Here is a 17,515-nt window from a genome sequence, read left to right as displayed (position 1 = left end):
TGTGTGTATATATATATATATATATTGTTCTTCCTCAGTGCTGCATCTATCTGGACAGCCATCAGACAGTTGGATACTTCTGTCCTCTGTCAATAGACCAGTACCTCAGCAAAAGCATACATACAAGTTGTCGGAGTTAGTGATTTACTATATTTACCAGTTTCTCACAGGCATTTAGAGCCTCTTCTTTTTTGCCCAGGTGACAGCAGCATCGTGCGATCCCTTCCAGCACATCTCTCTTCACCGATATGTTTCCAGCAGGTATGAGAGAGAGGCAGAATCTATACTCATCCAGAGCTGCCTGTCATTGACATAACTCACAAATCAGCTTATGAATCAGATAACAGTGAGAGATAATGGTGAATTCAGCTCTTTATACCTGAAACTGTTTCCTCCTGTAGGCCAGATCTCCTCGAAACTTCAGGGTTTTTTGTTCTTCTAATGGGTCCTCAACATTTCCATCTTCACAAAACCACTAGATAGAATAAAACAAAGGAAAAATATGACATGCCAGAAGACGCTATTTATTTACAGTAGTGGCCAAAATTATTAGAACACTAGTATTTTCACCTGCTTAAGAAAGGTTTTAAGTCAGCTATTTCTGTATTTTGCTGTAGTGTGTCAGTAGGAAATATCAGTTTATATTTCCAAACATTCATTTTGCCATTAATTGTAATAATCCAGTGAGATTTTTGTCTGACTACAGCCAGTGCTCCACACAGAGATCTGATCTGATCATCATCCAGTCTGTCTGGAGTCACATGAAGAAACAGAACCAACTGAGACAGACTCAATCCGACAGTCTGCAGGGTTTACAGGTAACGGCTGCGTTTCTGCAGTTTAGCGCCATCTGCTGTCAGAGAGTGAAAGTGCGCTTTCATATGAGGATGCTGTCAAAAACAATGTCATAAATAGATTTTCTTTACCAATGAACTTCTATTAACTAAATTAAATCAATATTTGCTGTGAGCATCCTTTGCGTTTAAAGCAGCTTTTGCCTGAGGTGCACTTGCGCATAGTTTTCCAAGCAGGTAGGTTATTGAAGCATCTTGGAGACGGAGCAAAATTAATATTTGGAAATAGAAACTGATAATGCCTACTGACACACTACAGCAAAAGATGTAAATAACTGTCTTCAAACCCTTTTCAGCTGGTGAAAATACTAGTGTTCGAATCATTTTGCCCACCACTGTAATTCTTGATGATTTAATTCTTTAAAAGGCACTTAAGTTGTTTGTTGGTGAAGGATTTTATTTATTCATTCATTCAGTTATTATAAATATAAATGTCGTTTTCACACCGTGTGAACCGGGCAGAAACACATAATTATATGTTATAAGACATTTAATTATCATCAATTATATATAATTATAACCTTAGTATATAGTATGTTAACTACATAATTTATGATTACAAAGTGATCAAATATCACTAAAACATACCACTGTATTCTCACGTAAATAATGTTACATATCTAAGAAGAATTATGGTATTAGCATCTGCTGCCATCACTACCGTAGTAATGCGATATGCTTTTCTTTGAAGTGAAAGTAACGTTAGGTATGTCCATGCGCGCTTGTTTACATCAGAGTGCGCAAGCGTCTTTCACGCAGCATACCAGTCGATGGGAGAAGTATTCTTAAAATGCATTCAAAATTCTGAATAATTTGTAATATATAATTATTCACGGTATTTAGAAGTGCCCACGATAACAATATCGTGCATATTCATTACCGTGATATATCGCATTACCGAATACCGGCACAATGTTACATATCTAAGAAGAATTATGGTATTAGCATCTGCTGCCATCACTACCGTAGTAATGCGATATGCTTTTCTTTGAAGTGAAAGTAACGTTAGGTATGTAAATACACGTGCCATTTCCGTACCATGGTATCGGTAGTTTGTGGTAAGTGTTGAGTGTGATACTACCCACCAGAGGATCACAGTTTGGGCTCAGCGGAGGAGCAGCGGAGACTATGGAGTCAATATGATGCCACATATATATGGAAAAGTGCTGCCCAGAATCTCCATCATGTTAAAAACACGCGTGTGACTCACTACTGCTCTCCTCACACAGACACACACTCATGAAACACAGTGTAACTGTAACAGGGCTGACGAGACGTGTGGATCCATCTGCAAGCTTTTATTAAAGAGACGTGGTATAACAGGCAGGGTTGAACAATGGCAAACAGGTATATGGCGGGCAAAAACACAAGAATAGTCCTAGGGCTAGCGTAGGTCACCAGAGCGTCTCTCACATGTTCCGCCATGCGCGCTTGTTTACATCAGAGTGCGCAAGCGTCTTTCACGCAGCATACCAGTCGATGGGAGAAGTATTCTTAAAATGCATTCAAAATTCTGAATAATTTGTAATATATAATTATTCACGGTATTTAGAAGTGCCCACGATAACAATATCGTGCATATTCATTACCGTGATATATCACATTACCGAATACCGGCACAAGTCTAATTGGAAGACAGCGCTACTGAATCCACTGAGCAATACATTTTTATGGCTCTAGGGGGCGTATTGTGTCTCAAAAAAGCCTGTCTTTCTTTGAGCAGCATCCGATTTTTGTCTTATTAGAGACATTTGTATGCAAAGAAGAACAATCATTTATCGCGATTTAAATCTGCTACACAAAAATTAAATTAGTCTTGTAAGAACCACATTTTTAAAACGGTTGTTTCTCCAGCAACGGCTGTGATTGGTCCATCCTGTTACAACGCTGAGAAAAGTATCAGGCACCACGTGACAACGCCGTTTGCGTCTCTCTACGGCTCTAGCGTCAACAAGCGGAATCATTTTTACACCACTTTTTTTTTTATTTCAATTCATTGAATAAAATATATAATACGTTCATTTTATTCTTAGACGTCAGAAATTACTCATTTTAGAGGTTTTTACAGAGCTTTATTTCGCTTTCAAAAACAATAAATATATACTTCTGTTAAACATTTAAATATATATATATATTTTTTTTTATTATGCAAAAATTATACAAATATTTGTACAAACATATACAACTCGCAGCAAGTACAAAAACAAATAAACAATCATAATATGTAAAGTGAAACAATTCAAGCCAGGGGTAAAATTACAACAATTTAAAGTAACAAAAAGCTTCATAGATCTTTCTAGCTTTTTTGTTCTTAATTTTGTCTAATGTGGTACCATATGGTTTAATCTCTTTTATAAAATGTTCAAAATTTGGCTTAGCTTTAGACCATTTTTTCACATGAATGTGATATTTTCCAAATAAAATAAAAAGTTGTGTAAGAAAGCATATCGTACTTTTGGAATCAACATTGTCCTGTACAATAAATAAAACGACATCATACAGATTAATTTGTATACATGTTCCAAACAACCTAGAAATGAAATTAGAAACATCCAACCAAAACATTTTTGAATATATACAATCAAAAAAATGATGAGTCACAGATTCTTTGGCATTGCTACAAAATTCACATAAGTTTTCAATATTCAAATTAAAACGTTCAAGCAACTCCTTGACAGGGTAAATTTTGTGTAAAATTTTATAGGATACTCTGTTCCCGCTTTTGTGGCACTTCCTTTTTGCACGGTATTTTAATCCTGCATATTCCATATTCCTCCTTGATCTAGATGAAGACAATCCAGTTAGTAAGTGCTTGTGCAGTTGTGTGATTCTGTGAAATCTTCATGTCGTGCAACAGGTAGATGACAAGACCATCAGACAGTGGAACGTGGAGGCACCGGGAGATGGAGTTCGGGAGCAGCCTGGGCAAGGTACAGTTTTATTTTACACATTATAACTTTAAATATGTTGTTTAAACCCCCAGTACCCGGATGTGGCACGTCATATTAGTGCGCTACATCATGCAAACACCTGATCCAACATTTGTCTGAACGCTGCAGATTTGATCAGGATTTTGAGTGTTTAATTCTATAAACCGCTGGAATGAAAGTTAAAGCACTTTGTAGAAACTCGGACGATTATGTTCGAGAGACGACCAGAGATATACAGCGAGGTATGTAAACATAACGTGATTGTATGAGGGTTGGTGTAGTATGATGTATAGCAACTGTAATGTGTTCCCTATCTAGTGCCTAGAATTACCCGACCCTGCATCCTTTTGAAGTGCCCAGAGAATACACCAGGGCCCTAAATGCCACTAAACTGGAGAGGGTGTTTGCCAAACCCTTTGTAGCTTCACTAGATGGACACAGAGATGGTATCACCAAACACGCCAAAAGCCTGTCAACAATCATCTCTGGTGCCTGCGATGGGGAGGTAACACTTTAAAGCCTTTACCATGCTGTTTGAGTATTATGGCTCTTTTAGGAGCTCATTTAGGCTCTTGTATTGAGCATGCGCAGTCACTGTTATGTTTAAGAACAACATGCACACCCAACATACAACAATACTGTAAACAATAAGACAAAGGACACAGTTAATGAACTTCAGTTTTGCAGTTATTTTTCCCAATATGTCAAAAGAGTGTGCAAATGGCCTTCTAGGTTTAGTATGGGTGATTGCGTGGATTCGTGATTCTTACAGGTGAAAAAGTGTGAAACCTTCCTAAGCGGGAGTGTTTGAGGACAGTTCAGGCTCATGAAGGATTTGTGTGAGGAGTCTGTTCCCGCTTTTGTGGCACTTCCTTTTTGCACGGTATTTTAATCCTGCATATTCCATATTCCTCCTTGATCTAGATGAAGACAATCCAGTTAGTAAGTGCTTGTGCAGTTGTGTGATTCTGTGAAATCTTCATGTCGTGCAACAGGTAGATGACAAGACCATCAGACAGTGGAACGTGGAGGCACCGGGAGATGGAGTTCGGGAGGAGCCTGGGCAAGGTACAGTTTTATTTTACACATATTATATCAAAGATTATATATATATATAATTATTATAAAATTCTGAAATGGCTGCGTTTATTTGACCAAAAATAAATGAATATTGTAATTCAATAATATTATGGAATATTATTATTATTATTATTTAAAATAACAGTCTTCATTGTCACATGATCCTTCAGAAATCATTCTAATATGCTGATTTGAAGCTCAGTTATTATCAATTATTATTGGTGCTAAGTTATTGATAATCACTCTTAGTATTATCAGTGTTGAAAATGGTTTTCCTGCTTAATATATTTGTGGAAACCATAATAAATATCAAGGATATATCTTTAATGAGTAAAACGGTCAAAAGAACAGTGTTTATTTGAAATAGAAACCTTTTGTAACATTATAAATGTCTTTAATGTTTCTTTCTTTCTTTCTTTTTCTGTATCTTTTCAGCATTGATAAGAAATGTTTTTTGAGGAGCAAATAGGCATATTATATTGATTTCTGAAGGATCATGTGACACTAAAGACCGGAGCTATGGCTGCTGATTGATTATTCAGCAGAATAAAATACATTTTAAAATATATTCGAATAGAAAACCGAAATTGATCACTTTTTAAATTCTAATAGTATTTCACAATTTTACTGAACTAAAATGAAAAAGTATAATTAAAAAAAAGTCTGGATTATTATAGAAAAAGCACCATTTTGTATTGAAGATACAATAAAAATCAGATGCTAATCTAAATATATTAAAACTACAACAAATACATATACAAACCAAGTAATACTGTTAGTTAATAATTAGGGTATGTTTCACAATTGAATCCACTAAATTATATTTAGTCATATTTATAAATATGCACACTTTTAGGGTTCTGTAAGGTTTTCGGTTTGTAAGAGGCCTGATGTGTCTTGCAGGTGGTGTTCACTGGCATTGATCACCACCAGAGGGAGGGCACGTTCGTAACCTGCGGGCAGACGGTGGATATCTGGGATGAGCAGAGAAGCAGTCCCATCCGCTCCTTCAGCTGGGGTGTGGACCGCTTCAGCTGCATCCGCTACAACCCTGAGGAGGTGATTGAATTTCAATCTCATTTAATTTCAGTTTACTTCAGCTGATCTTTTCATAATATGCATTGCTTTAAAGCAGCTTTACAATGATTCAAATATGTCAAAGCCAGCGCAGCGGTGACCACCATGGGGTTTTTGGGTATCACCATAATACAGCACTGTTTTCAAGCATTTTGTTTTATGAGGAAAAATTTGGAGGTTTTTACCATCCAAGTGGTTCGTGAGAGTAAAAGATTACTTCTAGAAACCAAAAGTCACACATTCCTTTAATTTAACGGTTTTATCAACCACTGATTGCCCTGTTGCCCTTTACAGACTGAACTTCTCGCCAGCTGCGCATCAGACCGAAGTATCGTCTTGTATGGCACCAGAGAATCTGCACCACTTAGAAGGGTCTACAGTATTTTTACTTTTTTGCCCACATGGCTGAATAGTGCCATTTATTATGACTATAATGAAATGACACTGTGTTTCAGGTTATCATGCAGTTGAGCTGCAATACGCTTTGCTGGAACCCAATGGAAGCATATTATTTTACCTGCGCCAACGAACACTATAACTAAGTGAGTTCATTTTAGTCTAAACCTTTACATGAAAAATAAAATGAGAGTAAATAAATCATATGAAATCATGTCATCTGTTTCTTCTACAGCCTTTATACTTATGATATAAGGAATCTGGATGTTCCTGTGAATGTGCACATGGATCATGTATCCGCTGTCCTGGATGTGGATTATTCACCTACAGGAAGGGAGTTTGTATCCGCCAGCTTTGACAAAACATTCCGAATCTTTCCGAAAGACAAAGGCCACAGCAGGTGAGTGTGGTGTGGAAAGGCCAAGGAGCCTTTACCATGCTGTTTGAGTATTATGGCTCTTTTAGGAGCTCATTTAGGCTCTTGTATTGAGCATGCGCAGTCACTGTTATGTTTAAGAACAACATGCACACCCAACATACAACAATACTGTAAACAATAAGACAAAGGACACAGTTAATGAACTTCAGTTTTGCAGTTATTTTTCCCAATATGTCAAAAGAGTGTGCAAATGGCCTTCTAGGTTTAGTATGGGTGATTGCGTGGATTCGTGATTCTGAAAAAGTGTGAAACCTTCCTAAGCGGGAGTGTTTGAGGACAGTTCAGGCTCATGAAGGATTTGTGCGAGGAGTCTGTTCCCGCTTTTGTGGCACTTCCTTTTTGCACGGTATTTTAATCCTGCATATTCCATATTCCTCCTTGATCTAGATGAAGACAATCCAGTTAGTAAGTGCTTGTGCAGTTGTGTGATTCTGTGAAATCTTCATGTCGTGCAACAGGTAGATGACAAGACCATCAGACAGTGGAACGTGGAGGCACCGGGAGATGGAGTTCGGGAGGAGCCTGGGCAAGGTACAGTTTTATTTTACACATATTATATCAAAGATTATATATATATATAATTATTATAAAATTCTGAAATGGCTGCGTTTATTTGACCAAAAATAAATGAATATTGTAATTCAATAATATTATGGAATATTATTATTATTATTATTTAAAATAACAGTCTTCATTGTCACATGATCCTTCAGAAATCATTCTAATATGCTGATTTGAAGCTCAGTTATTATCAATTATTATTGGTGCTAAGTTATTGATAATCACTCTTAGTATTATCAGTGTTGAAAATGGTTTTCCTGCTTAATATATTTGTGGAAACCATAATAAATATCAAGGATATATCTTTAATGAGTAAAACGGTCAAAAGAACAGTGTTTATTTGAAATAGAAACCTTTTGTAACATTATAAATGTCTTTAATGTTTCTTTCTTTCTTTCTTTTTCTGTATCTTTTCAGCATTGATAAGAAATGTTTTTTGAGGAGCAAATAGGCATATTATATTGATTTCTGAAGGATCATGTGACACTAAAGACCGGAGCTATGGCTGCTGATTGATTATTCAGCAGAATAAAATACATTTTAAAATATATTTGAATAGAAACCCGAAATTGATAACTTTTTAAATTCTAATAGTATTTCACAATTTTACTGAACTAAAATGAAAAAGTATAATTAAAAAAAAGTCTGGATTATTATAGAAAAAGCACCATTTTGTATTGAAGATACAATAAAAATCAGATGCTAATCTAAATATATTAAAACTACAACAAATACATATACAAACCAAGTAATACTGTTAGTTAATAATTAGGGTATGTTTCACAATTGAATCCACTAAATTATATTTAGTCATATTTATAAATATGCACACACTTTTAGGGTTCTGTAAGGTTTTCGGTTTGTAAGAGGCCTGATGTGTCTTGCAGGTGGTGTTCACTGGCATTGATCACCACCAGAGGGAGGGCACGTTCGTAACCTGCGGGCAGACGGTGGATATCTGGGATGAGCAGAGAAGCAGTCCCATCCGCTCCTTCAGCTGGGGTGTGGACCGCTTCAGCTGCATCCGCTACAACCCTGAGGAGGTGATTGAATTTCAATCTCATTTAATTTCAGTTTACTTCAGCTGATCTTTTCATAATATGCATTGCTTTAAAGCAGCTTTACAATGATTCAAATATGTCAAAGCCAGCGCAGCGGTGACCACCATGGGGTTTTTGGGTATCACCATAATACAGCACTGTTTTCAAGCATTTTGTTTTATGAGGAAAAATTTGGAGGTTTTTACCATCCAAGTGGTTCGTGAGAGTAAAAGATTACTTCTAGAAACCAAAAGTCACACATTCCTTTAATTTAACGGTTTTATCAACCACTGATTGCCCTGTTGCCCTTTACAGACTGAACTTCTCGCCAGCTGCGCATCAGACCGAAGTATCGTCTTGTATGGCACCAGAGAATCTGCACCACTTAGAAGGGTCTACAGTATTTTTACTTTTTTGCCCACATGGCTGAATAGTGCCATTTATTATGACTATAATGAAATGACACTGTGTTTCAGGTTATCATGCAGTTGAGCAGCAATACGCTTTGCTGGAACCCAATGGAAGCATATTATTTTACCTGCGCCAACGAACACTATAACTAAGTGAGTTCATTTTAGTCTAAACCTTTACATGAAAAATAAAATGAGAGTAAATAAATCATATGAAATCATGTCATCTGTTTCTTCTACAGCCTTTATACTTATGATATAAGGAATCTGGATGTTCCTGTGAATGTGCACATGGATCATGTATCCGCTGTCCTGGATGTGGATTATTCACCTACAGGAAGGGAGTTTGTATCCGCCAGCTTTGACAAAACATTCCGAATCTTTCCGAAAGACAAAGGCCACAGCAGGTGAGTGTGGTGTGGAAAGGCCAAGGAGCACTTTCCCTCCTCTCTCTCTCTCTCCCTGTAGAGAAGAGAGAGAGAGAGAGATATGTACAGCCTTGGTAACCAAGGGAATTCTTTCAAAAACACATACTGCTGGCCAAAAGTTTGAAATAAGTAAGATTTTTTGGTACCACTTTATTTTAAGGTGTCCTTGTTACACATTACATGTACTTTCTATTATAATAACAGTGAATTATGCATGATTACATGCAAGTAACCCTAAGCCAAAACCTAATCCTAACCCTATATAGTAAGTACATGTTAGTATTATTCAGTACTTAAATGTATAATTACACTGTAACAAGGACACCTTAAAGTGTACCCATTTTTTTAAATGTTTTTTAAAGAAGTCCCTTACGCTCACCAAGGCTGCATTTATTTGATCAAAAATACAGTAAAAACAGTAATATTGTGAAATACTATTACAATTTAAAATAAGTGTTTTCTATTTGAATATAAGTTAGTGTAATTTATTCCTGTGATCCAAAGCTGTTATAAGCATCATTACTCTAGTCTTCATTGTCACATGATCTTTCAGAAACTTTTTTATTACATTTTTTTTGTGTGGAAGCCATGATACACAAAGATTTTTTTTGTTCTTAATTTTTTTTTTACAAGTACACTATATTTGATTTTTTTTATACAGGGGATATAAAAATAAAAATAAATCTAAATAAATTACAAATAAAAATTATAGTTAAAATCTAATAATAATAATAAAAATTGTATTAATAATGTTATTGAATAATTAGGGTATGTTAATTAGGGTATGTTTCCCATTGTTATCCACTCAAAGCATTAAAACCACTGCATTAAAACCGTTTAATGCACATGTAATTCCAAGTCAGTTTAATCACTGTTCTATATTAATGCGCTGCTTTCACTGATGCATGCAAACACACACACAGAATATTTTATTTTATTAATAAAATAGCTTAGATACTGGATTGCTACTTGATATTCCTCAGCAACTAGGTTGTAAAATCGTTTTTGAAGTAATTAAACTCACAGCTTCATTGTTTGAGAGAGATGTGCAGATGCAGGTAGTTCACACAAACAACTGTCACCTCTCTCTCTCTCTCTCTCTCTCTCTCTCTCGATTGCTAATTATTTCAAGTAAATGTTATAATTAATTAATTCAAATAAATGTGATCTTACCGCACATTTCATATGTCTGATTTGAAGTGGGCGAAATGCTAGAGTCAATGAGCCATAACTGACTAAATAACCTCTTTGCCTTCACGTTGTGCATTAAAATCGTTTAGTGCACAGGTAGCCATGCATTATTGCTTACATATGCATGTATACACACACACTCACACACACACACACACATATATATATATATCTTTTCATTTTTATTGCTACAAGTTCACAAACACAGAGATTTTCTTTTCTTTTGATTTCCCACAATCCTCAGGGAGGTGTACCACACCAAACGTATGCAGCATGTCATCTGTGTGAGATGGTCTGCTGATAACAAATATGTCCTGAGCGGCTCCGACGAGATGAACATTCGACTGTGGAAGGCCAACGCCTCGGAGAAGCTTGGACTGGTGAGTGCATGATCCCATTTCATGTCTTAATCAACCAGAAAGAGTTTTAACTCAATGACTCCAGGTTTTATACCTGATTGCAGAGCTTTTTAAGGGTATTCACTTGTTGCAGATGCACTCAGGTGGTTAATAAGGGCTGTATTTGGCCCTGTGGCCACCCCACAAAGCACTTAAAATGAATTACACTCACAAATCACTTTCATTAAGCACTTCTATGGCAGTGTTGCCAAGGTCTGAAACCTGGCCAGGAAAAAGCTCTAGAGTTTTATGTCTCTAGTCAAAGCAACTCTTGTAATAGAGTGCCCCAAAGTGCCTACACCTATTTCATAAAGTGAAGTTCGCTTACAAGGAAATCCGCACATGTCCATAGATGTTTTTAAAGATTGAAGCACTTTTGTAGTTTAAATAGGGATAAGAACGGCTCCGAGGATTTTGCTGTCACTCAAAAAAAAAAAAAATAGTATAGATTAGGCCTGGACTGTTTGGCTAAAATATTTTTCAGTTTTATCATGATATCTGATCTTGAAAGTTGTTAAAAAACAAGACCTATATATTAAGGAGTGTCAATTTTAGTCAGGGGGAAAGTAATTGTTACAAAACAGTAAATATGTCCCCTTTAAGTAAGCTTGATGTGTATATACACGTGGAAAGAAAGCTTTTTGTTCTGCTGAGGCAGAGGTTGGTTCTGCTCCAGGTAGATTGTAGTTTCTTCTCCTCATCAATTTGTATCCGCTCTAGTGCATCTGATTCCCTCATGCGGCCCATTGTTGGCAAGTTTTTGGCTCCTGCTGGACTTTAAGAGAGAGATTTATTCTGATGCTTTTCACTTAAAGAGATCAGACATTCACTGCAGTTATCAGCAGTTTGAATCGGCCAATCACTTAAAGCAGAAAAATAATGAAGACATTAAACTATCAGGCACATGAGAGTATTTAATTAAAGGGGCAGATGCTGAATCAAGAGTCTGCTGTCTGGAGAAGCTCTTTGGACCTTAAAGAGAGTGGCTTTGGTTTGGTTTGGTTTTTCTTTGCCGTCTGGCCAAATGCCCATGTTACTAGATTATTATGAAAATTCACTGTTTATGAGATTGACCCTCTATAAGTGACTTATTACAATCACAGTATCAGATTTTTTCACTTAAGCACATTGTTTCTGTAGTTTCAAATAAAAAGGGCCATGCTTTACACTTTTATAGCCCTTTAATTTATCCCTAAAGTCCTCTTATAATGTTATACTTTATGTAGAAAATTACATATAATTGCTACTTGCAGTCTGTATATTGTGTAATATGTGTATATTTTTCATTAAGCATTCCTGTAGCTTAAACAGTAGAGCATAGCGCTAGCAACGCCAAAGTCATTAACTGATAAAATGTATACCTTAAATGCACTTAGGATAAAAACATTTGCCAAATGCATAAGTGTAATTATATTTGTTATAATTTATATAAGAAAATAAAGCCTGTTTTTAAGACCATTAAGATTATTGTGATGTTGTTTGCATGACAATAAAACACATTTCTCCCTTAATTTCTTACTGTAATGTGAAAAACATGTCATTAACTGTTATTTTAGTCATATTTATATAATATTTTAGTTTTCAATATTTTGAGCTTTTATATTATATTTATTTTGTACATTTAATGTACATTTGCCATTTTTATTAGTTTGTTTTAAAACATTTGTAAAGTTATCTTTTTATTTTAGTTTTCATTTAGTAATTCCAATACCTCTGCTTTTTAAAAGTTTTCATTTTTGTGTGGTTTTTCCATCTGATATTTATTTTATTCTATTTGAGCTTTATTTCAGTTAGCACAGGTTACGATAACAGTAAGTACAGTAAAAGAAAAATAAGTTGCTGCATAAGTAAGGTAGTTGTAGTTCTTATGTTGCAACTTGTTAGCAATTTTAGAAACATAATAACAGATGTAAAATTCACATCTGAGGTTTGAATGCGTATAATTTATCTTGTAAAACAAGGTGTGAATGTCTCTTCAACTAATGCCTCTCTCTCTCTCTCTCTCTCTCTCTCTCTCTCTCTCTCGATTGCTAATTATTTCAAGTAAATGTTATAATTAATTAATTCAAATAAATGTGATCTTACCGCACATTTCATATGTCTGATTTGAAGTGGGCGAAATGCTAGAGTCAATGAGCCATAACTGACTAAATAACCTCTTTGCCTTCACGTTGTGCATTAAAATCGTTTAGTGCACAGGTAGCCATGCATTATTGCTTACATATGCATGTATACACACACACTCACACACACACATATATATATATATCTTTTCATTTTTATTGCTACAAGTTCACAAACACAGAGATTTTCTTTTCTTTTGATTTCCCACAATCCTCAGGGAGGTGTACCACACCAAACGTATGCAGCATGTCATCTGTGTGAGATGGTCTGCTGATAACAAATATGTCCTGAGCGGCTCCGACGAGATGAACATTCGACTGTGGAAGGCCAACGCCTCGGAGAAGCTTGGACTGGTGAGTGCATGATCCCATTTCATGTCTTAATCAACCAGAAAGAGTTTTAACTCAATGACTCCAGGTTTTATACCTGATTGCAGAGCTTTTTAAGGGTATTCACTTGTTGCAGATGCACTCAGGTGGTTAATAAGGGCTGTATTTGGCCCTGTGGCCACCCCACAAAGCACTTAAAATGAATTACACTCACAAATCACTTTCATTAAGCACTTCTATGGCAGTGTTGCCAAGGTCTGAAACCTGGCCAGGAAAAAGCTCTAGAGTTTTATGTCTCTAGTCAAAGCAACTCTTGTAATAGAGTGCCCCAAAGTGCCTACACCTATTTCATAAAGTGAAGTTCGCTTACAAGGAAATCCGCACATGTCCATAGATGTTTTTAAAGATTGAAGCACTTTTGTAGTTTAAATAGGGATAAGAACGGCTCCGAGGATTTTGCTCTCACTCAAAAAAAAAAAGAAAAAAAAAGAATAGATTAGGCCTGGACTGTTTGGCTAAAATATTTTTCAGTTTTATCATGATATCAGATCTTGAAAGTTGTTAAAAAAACAAGACCTATATATTAAGGAGTGTCAATTTTAGTCAGGGGGAAAGTAATTGTTACAAAACAGTAAATATGTCCCCTTTAAGTAAGCTTGATGTGTATATACACGTGGAAAGAAAGCTTTTTGTTCTGCTGAGGCAGAGGTTGGTTCTGCTCCAGGTAGATGGTAGTTTCTTCTCCTCATCAATTTGTATCCGCTCTAGTGCATCTGATTCCCTCATGCGGCCCATTGTTGGCAAGTTTTTGGCTCCTGCTGGACTTTAAGAGAGAGATTTATTCTGATGCTTTTCACTTAAAGAGATCAGACATTCACTGCAGTTATCAGCAGTTTGAATCGGCCAATCACTTAAAGCAGAAAAATAATGAAGACATTAAACTATCAGGCACATGAGAGTATTTAATTAAAGGGGCAGATGCTGAATCAAGAGTCTGCTGTCTGGAGAAGCTCTTTGGACCTTAAAGAGACTGGCTTTGGTTTGGTTTGGTTTTTCTTTGCCGTCTGGCCAAATGCCCATGTTACTAGATTATTATGAAAATTCACTGTTTATGAGATTGACCCTCTATAAGTGACTTATTACAATCACAGTATCAGATTTTTTCACTTAAGCACATTGTTTCTGTAGTTTCAAATAAAAAGGGCCATGCTTTACACTTTTATAGCCCTTTAATTTATCCCTAAAGTCCTCTTATAATGTTATACTTTATGTAGAAAATTACATATAATTGCTACTTGCAGTCTGTATATTGTGTAATATGTGTATATTTTTCATTAAGCATTCCTGTAGCTTAAACAGTAGAGCATAGCGCTAGCAACGCCAAAGTCATTAACTGATAAAATGTATACCTTAAATGCACTTAGGATAAAAACATTTGCCAAATGCATAAGTGTAATTATATTTGTTATAATTTATATAAGAAAATAAAGCCTGTTTTTAAGACCATTAAGATTATTGTGATGTTGTTTGCATGACAATAAAACACATTTCTCCCTTAATTTCTTACTGTAATGTGAAAAACATGTCATTAACTGTTATTTTAGTCATATTTATATAATATTTTAGTTTTCAATATTTTGAGCTTTTATATTATATTTATTTTGTACATTTAATGTACATTTGCCATTTTTATTAGTTTGTTTTAAAACATTTGTAAAGTTATCTTTTTATTTTAGTTTTCATTTAGTAATTCCAATACCTCTGCTTTTTAAAAGTTTTCATTTTTGTGTGGTTTTTCCATCTGATATTTATTTTATTCTATTTGAGCTTTATTTCAGTTAGCACAGGTTACGATAACAGTAAGTACAGTAAAAGAAAAATAAGTTGCTGCATAAGTAAGGTAGTTGTAGTTCTTATGTTGCAACTTGTTAGCAATTTTAGAAACATAATAACAGATGTAAAATTCACATCTGAGGTTTGAATGCGTATAATTTATCTTGTAAAACAAGGTGTGAATGTCTCTTCAACTAATGCCTATTTTACTAATAAATCCGTAAAAGGTTATTCTAAAATTATATTTGAAATACCTAAATGATCCCATGGCTGGTATGCTGATTCGCTTCTGGGCAGGACTACAAAGCCAACAGCTCTATTATGGGATGTCTCCATGGAAACAGCAGAGTCATGTTCATTTTTCCCCCTCATGTGAACGATGTCAAGAAATTCGTAAATAAGAGTTAACAGGCCTTCCGATTTTCCTCCCGAGCGCTCTGATGGCATCAGCAGCTATTTGATTGCCCTAAACAAATTGAATTTGAGAAAATCATTGCTTTTAATTAGAATAAAAGCCCTCGGAGGGGTGTGGAGTGAGACGTGCTGAAGCCGGGTAGCTGAAGAAATGTTATTATAGAGAGATAGATGAGGAGCACATTGCTGTGTTTCTTCTACTGAAAAATTTGGTTTTATGTTGATTGCCGAATTAAAGACTTCTCGGGATGTTGCATGTCTGTGCTGGCACTGTTGTGTTTATGAAGTGCATTCATAAGAAATGTGTACATTATTACAGTTTGAAAGCAGGTTGTACCCATAGCAAAATATTTTCTGCTGTTGCATGGTGTATGCATGTATGCTGTCATGATCAAAGACACAAATCTCATTGTTCACAGCTCTCAGCTCGAGAAAAAGCTGCCGCAAACTATAACAAGAAGCTGATAGAGAAATTTCAGCACCATCCACAGGTGAAACGCATCGCCCGTCACCGCCACCTGCCCAGAGACGTCCTGAAGCAGAAGTGAGAGCTGCGGGAAATGATGGAAGCCCGGCGCAGGTAGTAAGTTCCCTTCACCAATGTTAAAGGAATAGTTAACCCAAAAATGGCAATTTGTCGAAGAGATTTGGAGAAATTTAGCATTACATCACTTGTTCACTAATGGCTCCTCTGAAGTGAATGGGTGCCGTCAGAATGAGAATCCACATGCAATCCGCATAACTCTAGTCCATCAATTAAAGTCCCAAAATTCATTAATTTGCAGCATCTGGAAACCTTGTGTTGCATACCATAACAACATCAGACTTCTTTGAAAAAGCTTGGGGAAAATGACACATTATTGTATCTTGTGCCTTTTGGCTCTTTTGTACTGGCAGCAAAATGAAATGAATCCATGTTCAAGTTTGATTGGCATTCTGATTGTCTGTGCTTCTCTGTGTGTTTTTTAGGGAACAAAACGTCCGCAAACACAGCAAGCTGAGATATGTTCCTCTGCTGACAGAAAAGGAGAAACGTGGTGGCTGTCGTGGAGTAAGAGCTGATTTAAAGAGGTGCTTTCAGTGGATGGGTTTCTGTTTCTCCACACACGGACGCACTCCAAAATATTCCACCCTTTGCCCTCTCTTGTGCGTCAATACTAAGTTTTTGAGTGTACACAAGAACTGTCGGCATACTGCTGTTTGCTACACATTTCTAAAGAATTTTACATGGACACACACTGAGCTCTCTTTATAATTGGTTGTGTATGAACAATGAAAACATCTTTATTTGTGAATATTCCTGTTTCCAATTTAGCCTTCACTCCAAACCCACTGGGTTACACAATGACACATTGATGTAAGTAAACAGGACTGTTCCAAATGTTTCTATAACATATAGGTACTAGTGAATGTGTTACCATCACCTGCTACCGTTACCTGTATCACCATGTAAATGAATTAACATGGATTTACCTTGGAGCAAGGTTACCTTGTAGGTGTTCTTACTGATGTTATGTGGGCCATATATTGTCTGATGGTGAACTACAATAATTGCAAGCTAGGGTTGGTGAGTATTGTTAAGAGTCAGTTGTTCTCATATACAGCCTTAAATGCAAGCCTGCTGTTTTACAGTGTTTGTGTCATGCAATTGTTTGCAAAGGTAAACCAGCACTGTTTTCACATCCTGTAAACGACTTAATTCTTTAATAAGGTATAAAATACACTCCACCTTTTTAGCCCATAATCCTATCATCTCAATCTGCTCTCGTTTAAATCTCATCTATAGTCTGCGCAATCCAAAGGTGAGAGAAATTGATTCTTTGAGTCAGAAACGGGTGCTTTGAACAATACTATGGTAACACTATAATTGTATTATAAAGTTATTTACATTGTATAATGTTGAACAGGTCAGTAAAATTTCATGTTTTAGTGTTTGAAGGTGCATCAGCTAATGAAATTGAGCACTGAATTAGTAATGTTTGATATGATATTAATAAAGGTCATGCTACAT

At 35.9% G+C, this 17,515-nt stretch overlaps 1 protein-coding gene, 1 long non-coding RNA gene and 1 pseudogene across 2 annotated transcripts in view; 2 read left to right on the top strand and 1 right to left on the bottom strand.

The window, feature by feature from the left end:
* Nucleotides 1–1,324, bottom strand: part of LOC107592507 (uncharacterized) — a 2,570-nt gene extending 1,246 nt beyond the window's left edge. Inside the window, exons 1-4 of the mRNA XM_016282040.1 lie at nt 1,301–1,324; nt 380–475; nt 158–301; nt 57–86 (exon numbers count right to left, since the gene is read on the bottom strand). Of these exons, the coding sequence (XP_016137526.1) occupies nt 57–86; nt 158–301; nt 380–475; nt 1,301–1,324 (294 nt within the window). The remainder of the gene's footprint in view (nt 1–56; nt 87–157; nt 302–379; nt 476–1,300) is intronic.
* Nucleotides 1,325–3,876: 2,552 nt separating this feature from the next.
* On the top strand, nt 3,877–4,637 carry LOC107592447 (uncharacterized). Its single transcript, XR_001609981.1, has 3 exons — nt 3,877–4,026; nt 4,103–4,289; nt 4,557–4,637. It is a non-coding gene; the product is annotated as an uncharacterized lncRNA (long non-coding RNA).
* A 2,385-nt stretch (nt 4,638–7,022) lies between these two features.
* Nucleotides 7,023–17,504, top strand: LOC107592446 (DDB1- and CUL4-associated factor 13-like; annotated as a pseudogene).
* The last annotated feature ends 11 nt before the right edge of the window (nt 17,505–17,515 follow it).

Source organism: Sinocyclocheilus grahami, unplaced genomic scaffold, assembly GCF_001515645.1.
Source record: "Sinocyclocheilus grahami isolate Dianchi unplaced genomic scaffold, SAMN03320097.WGS_v1.1 scaffold153.1, whole genome shotgun sequence".
Taxonomy (NCBI): domain Eukaryota; kingdom Metazoa; phylum Chordata; class Actinopteri; order Cypriniformes; family Cyprinidae; genus Sinocyclocheilus; species Sinocyclocheilus grahami.
The sequence above is the reverse complement of the archived record's forward strand: the minus strand, read 5'-3'. Positions and strand labels throughout refer to the sequence as shown.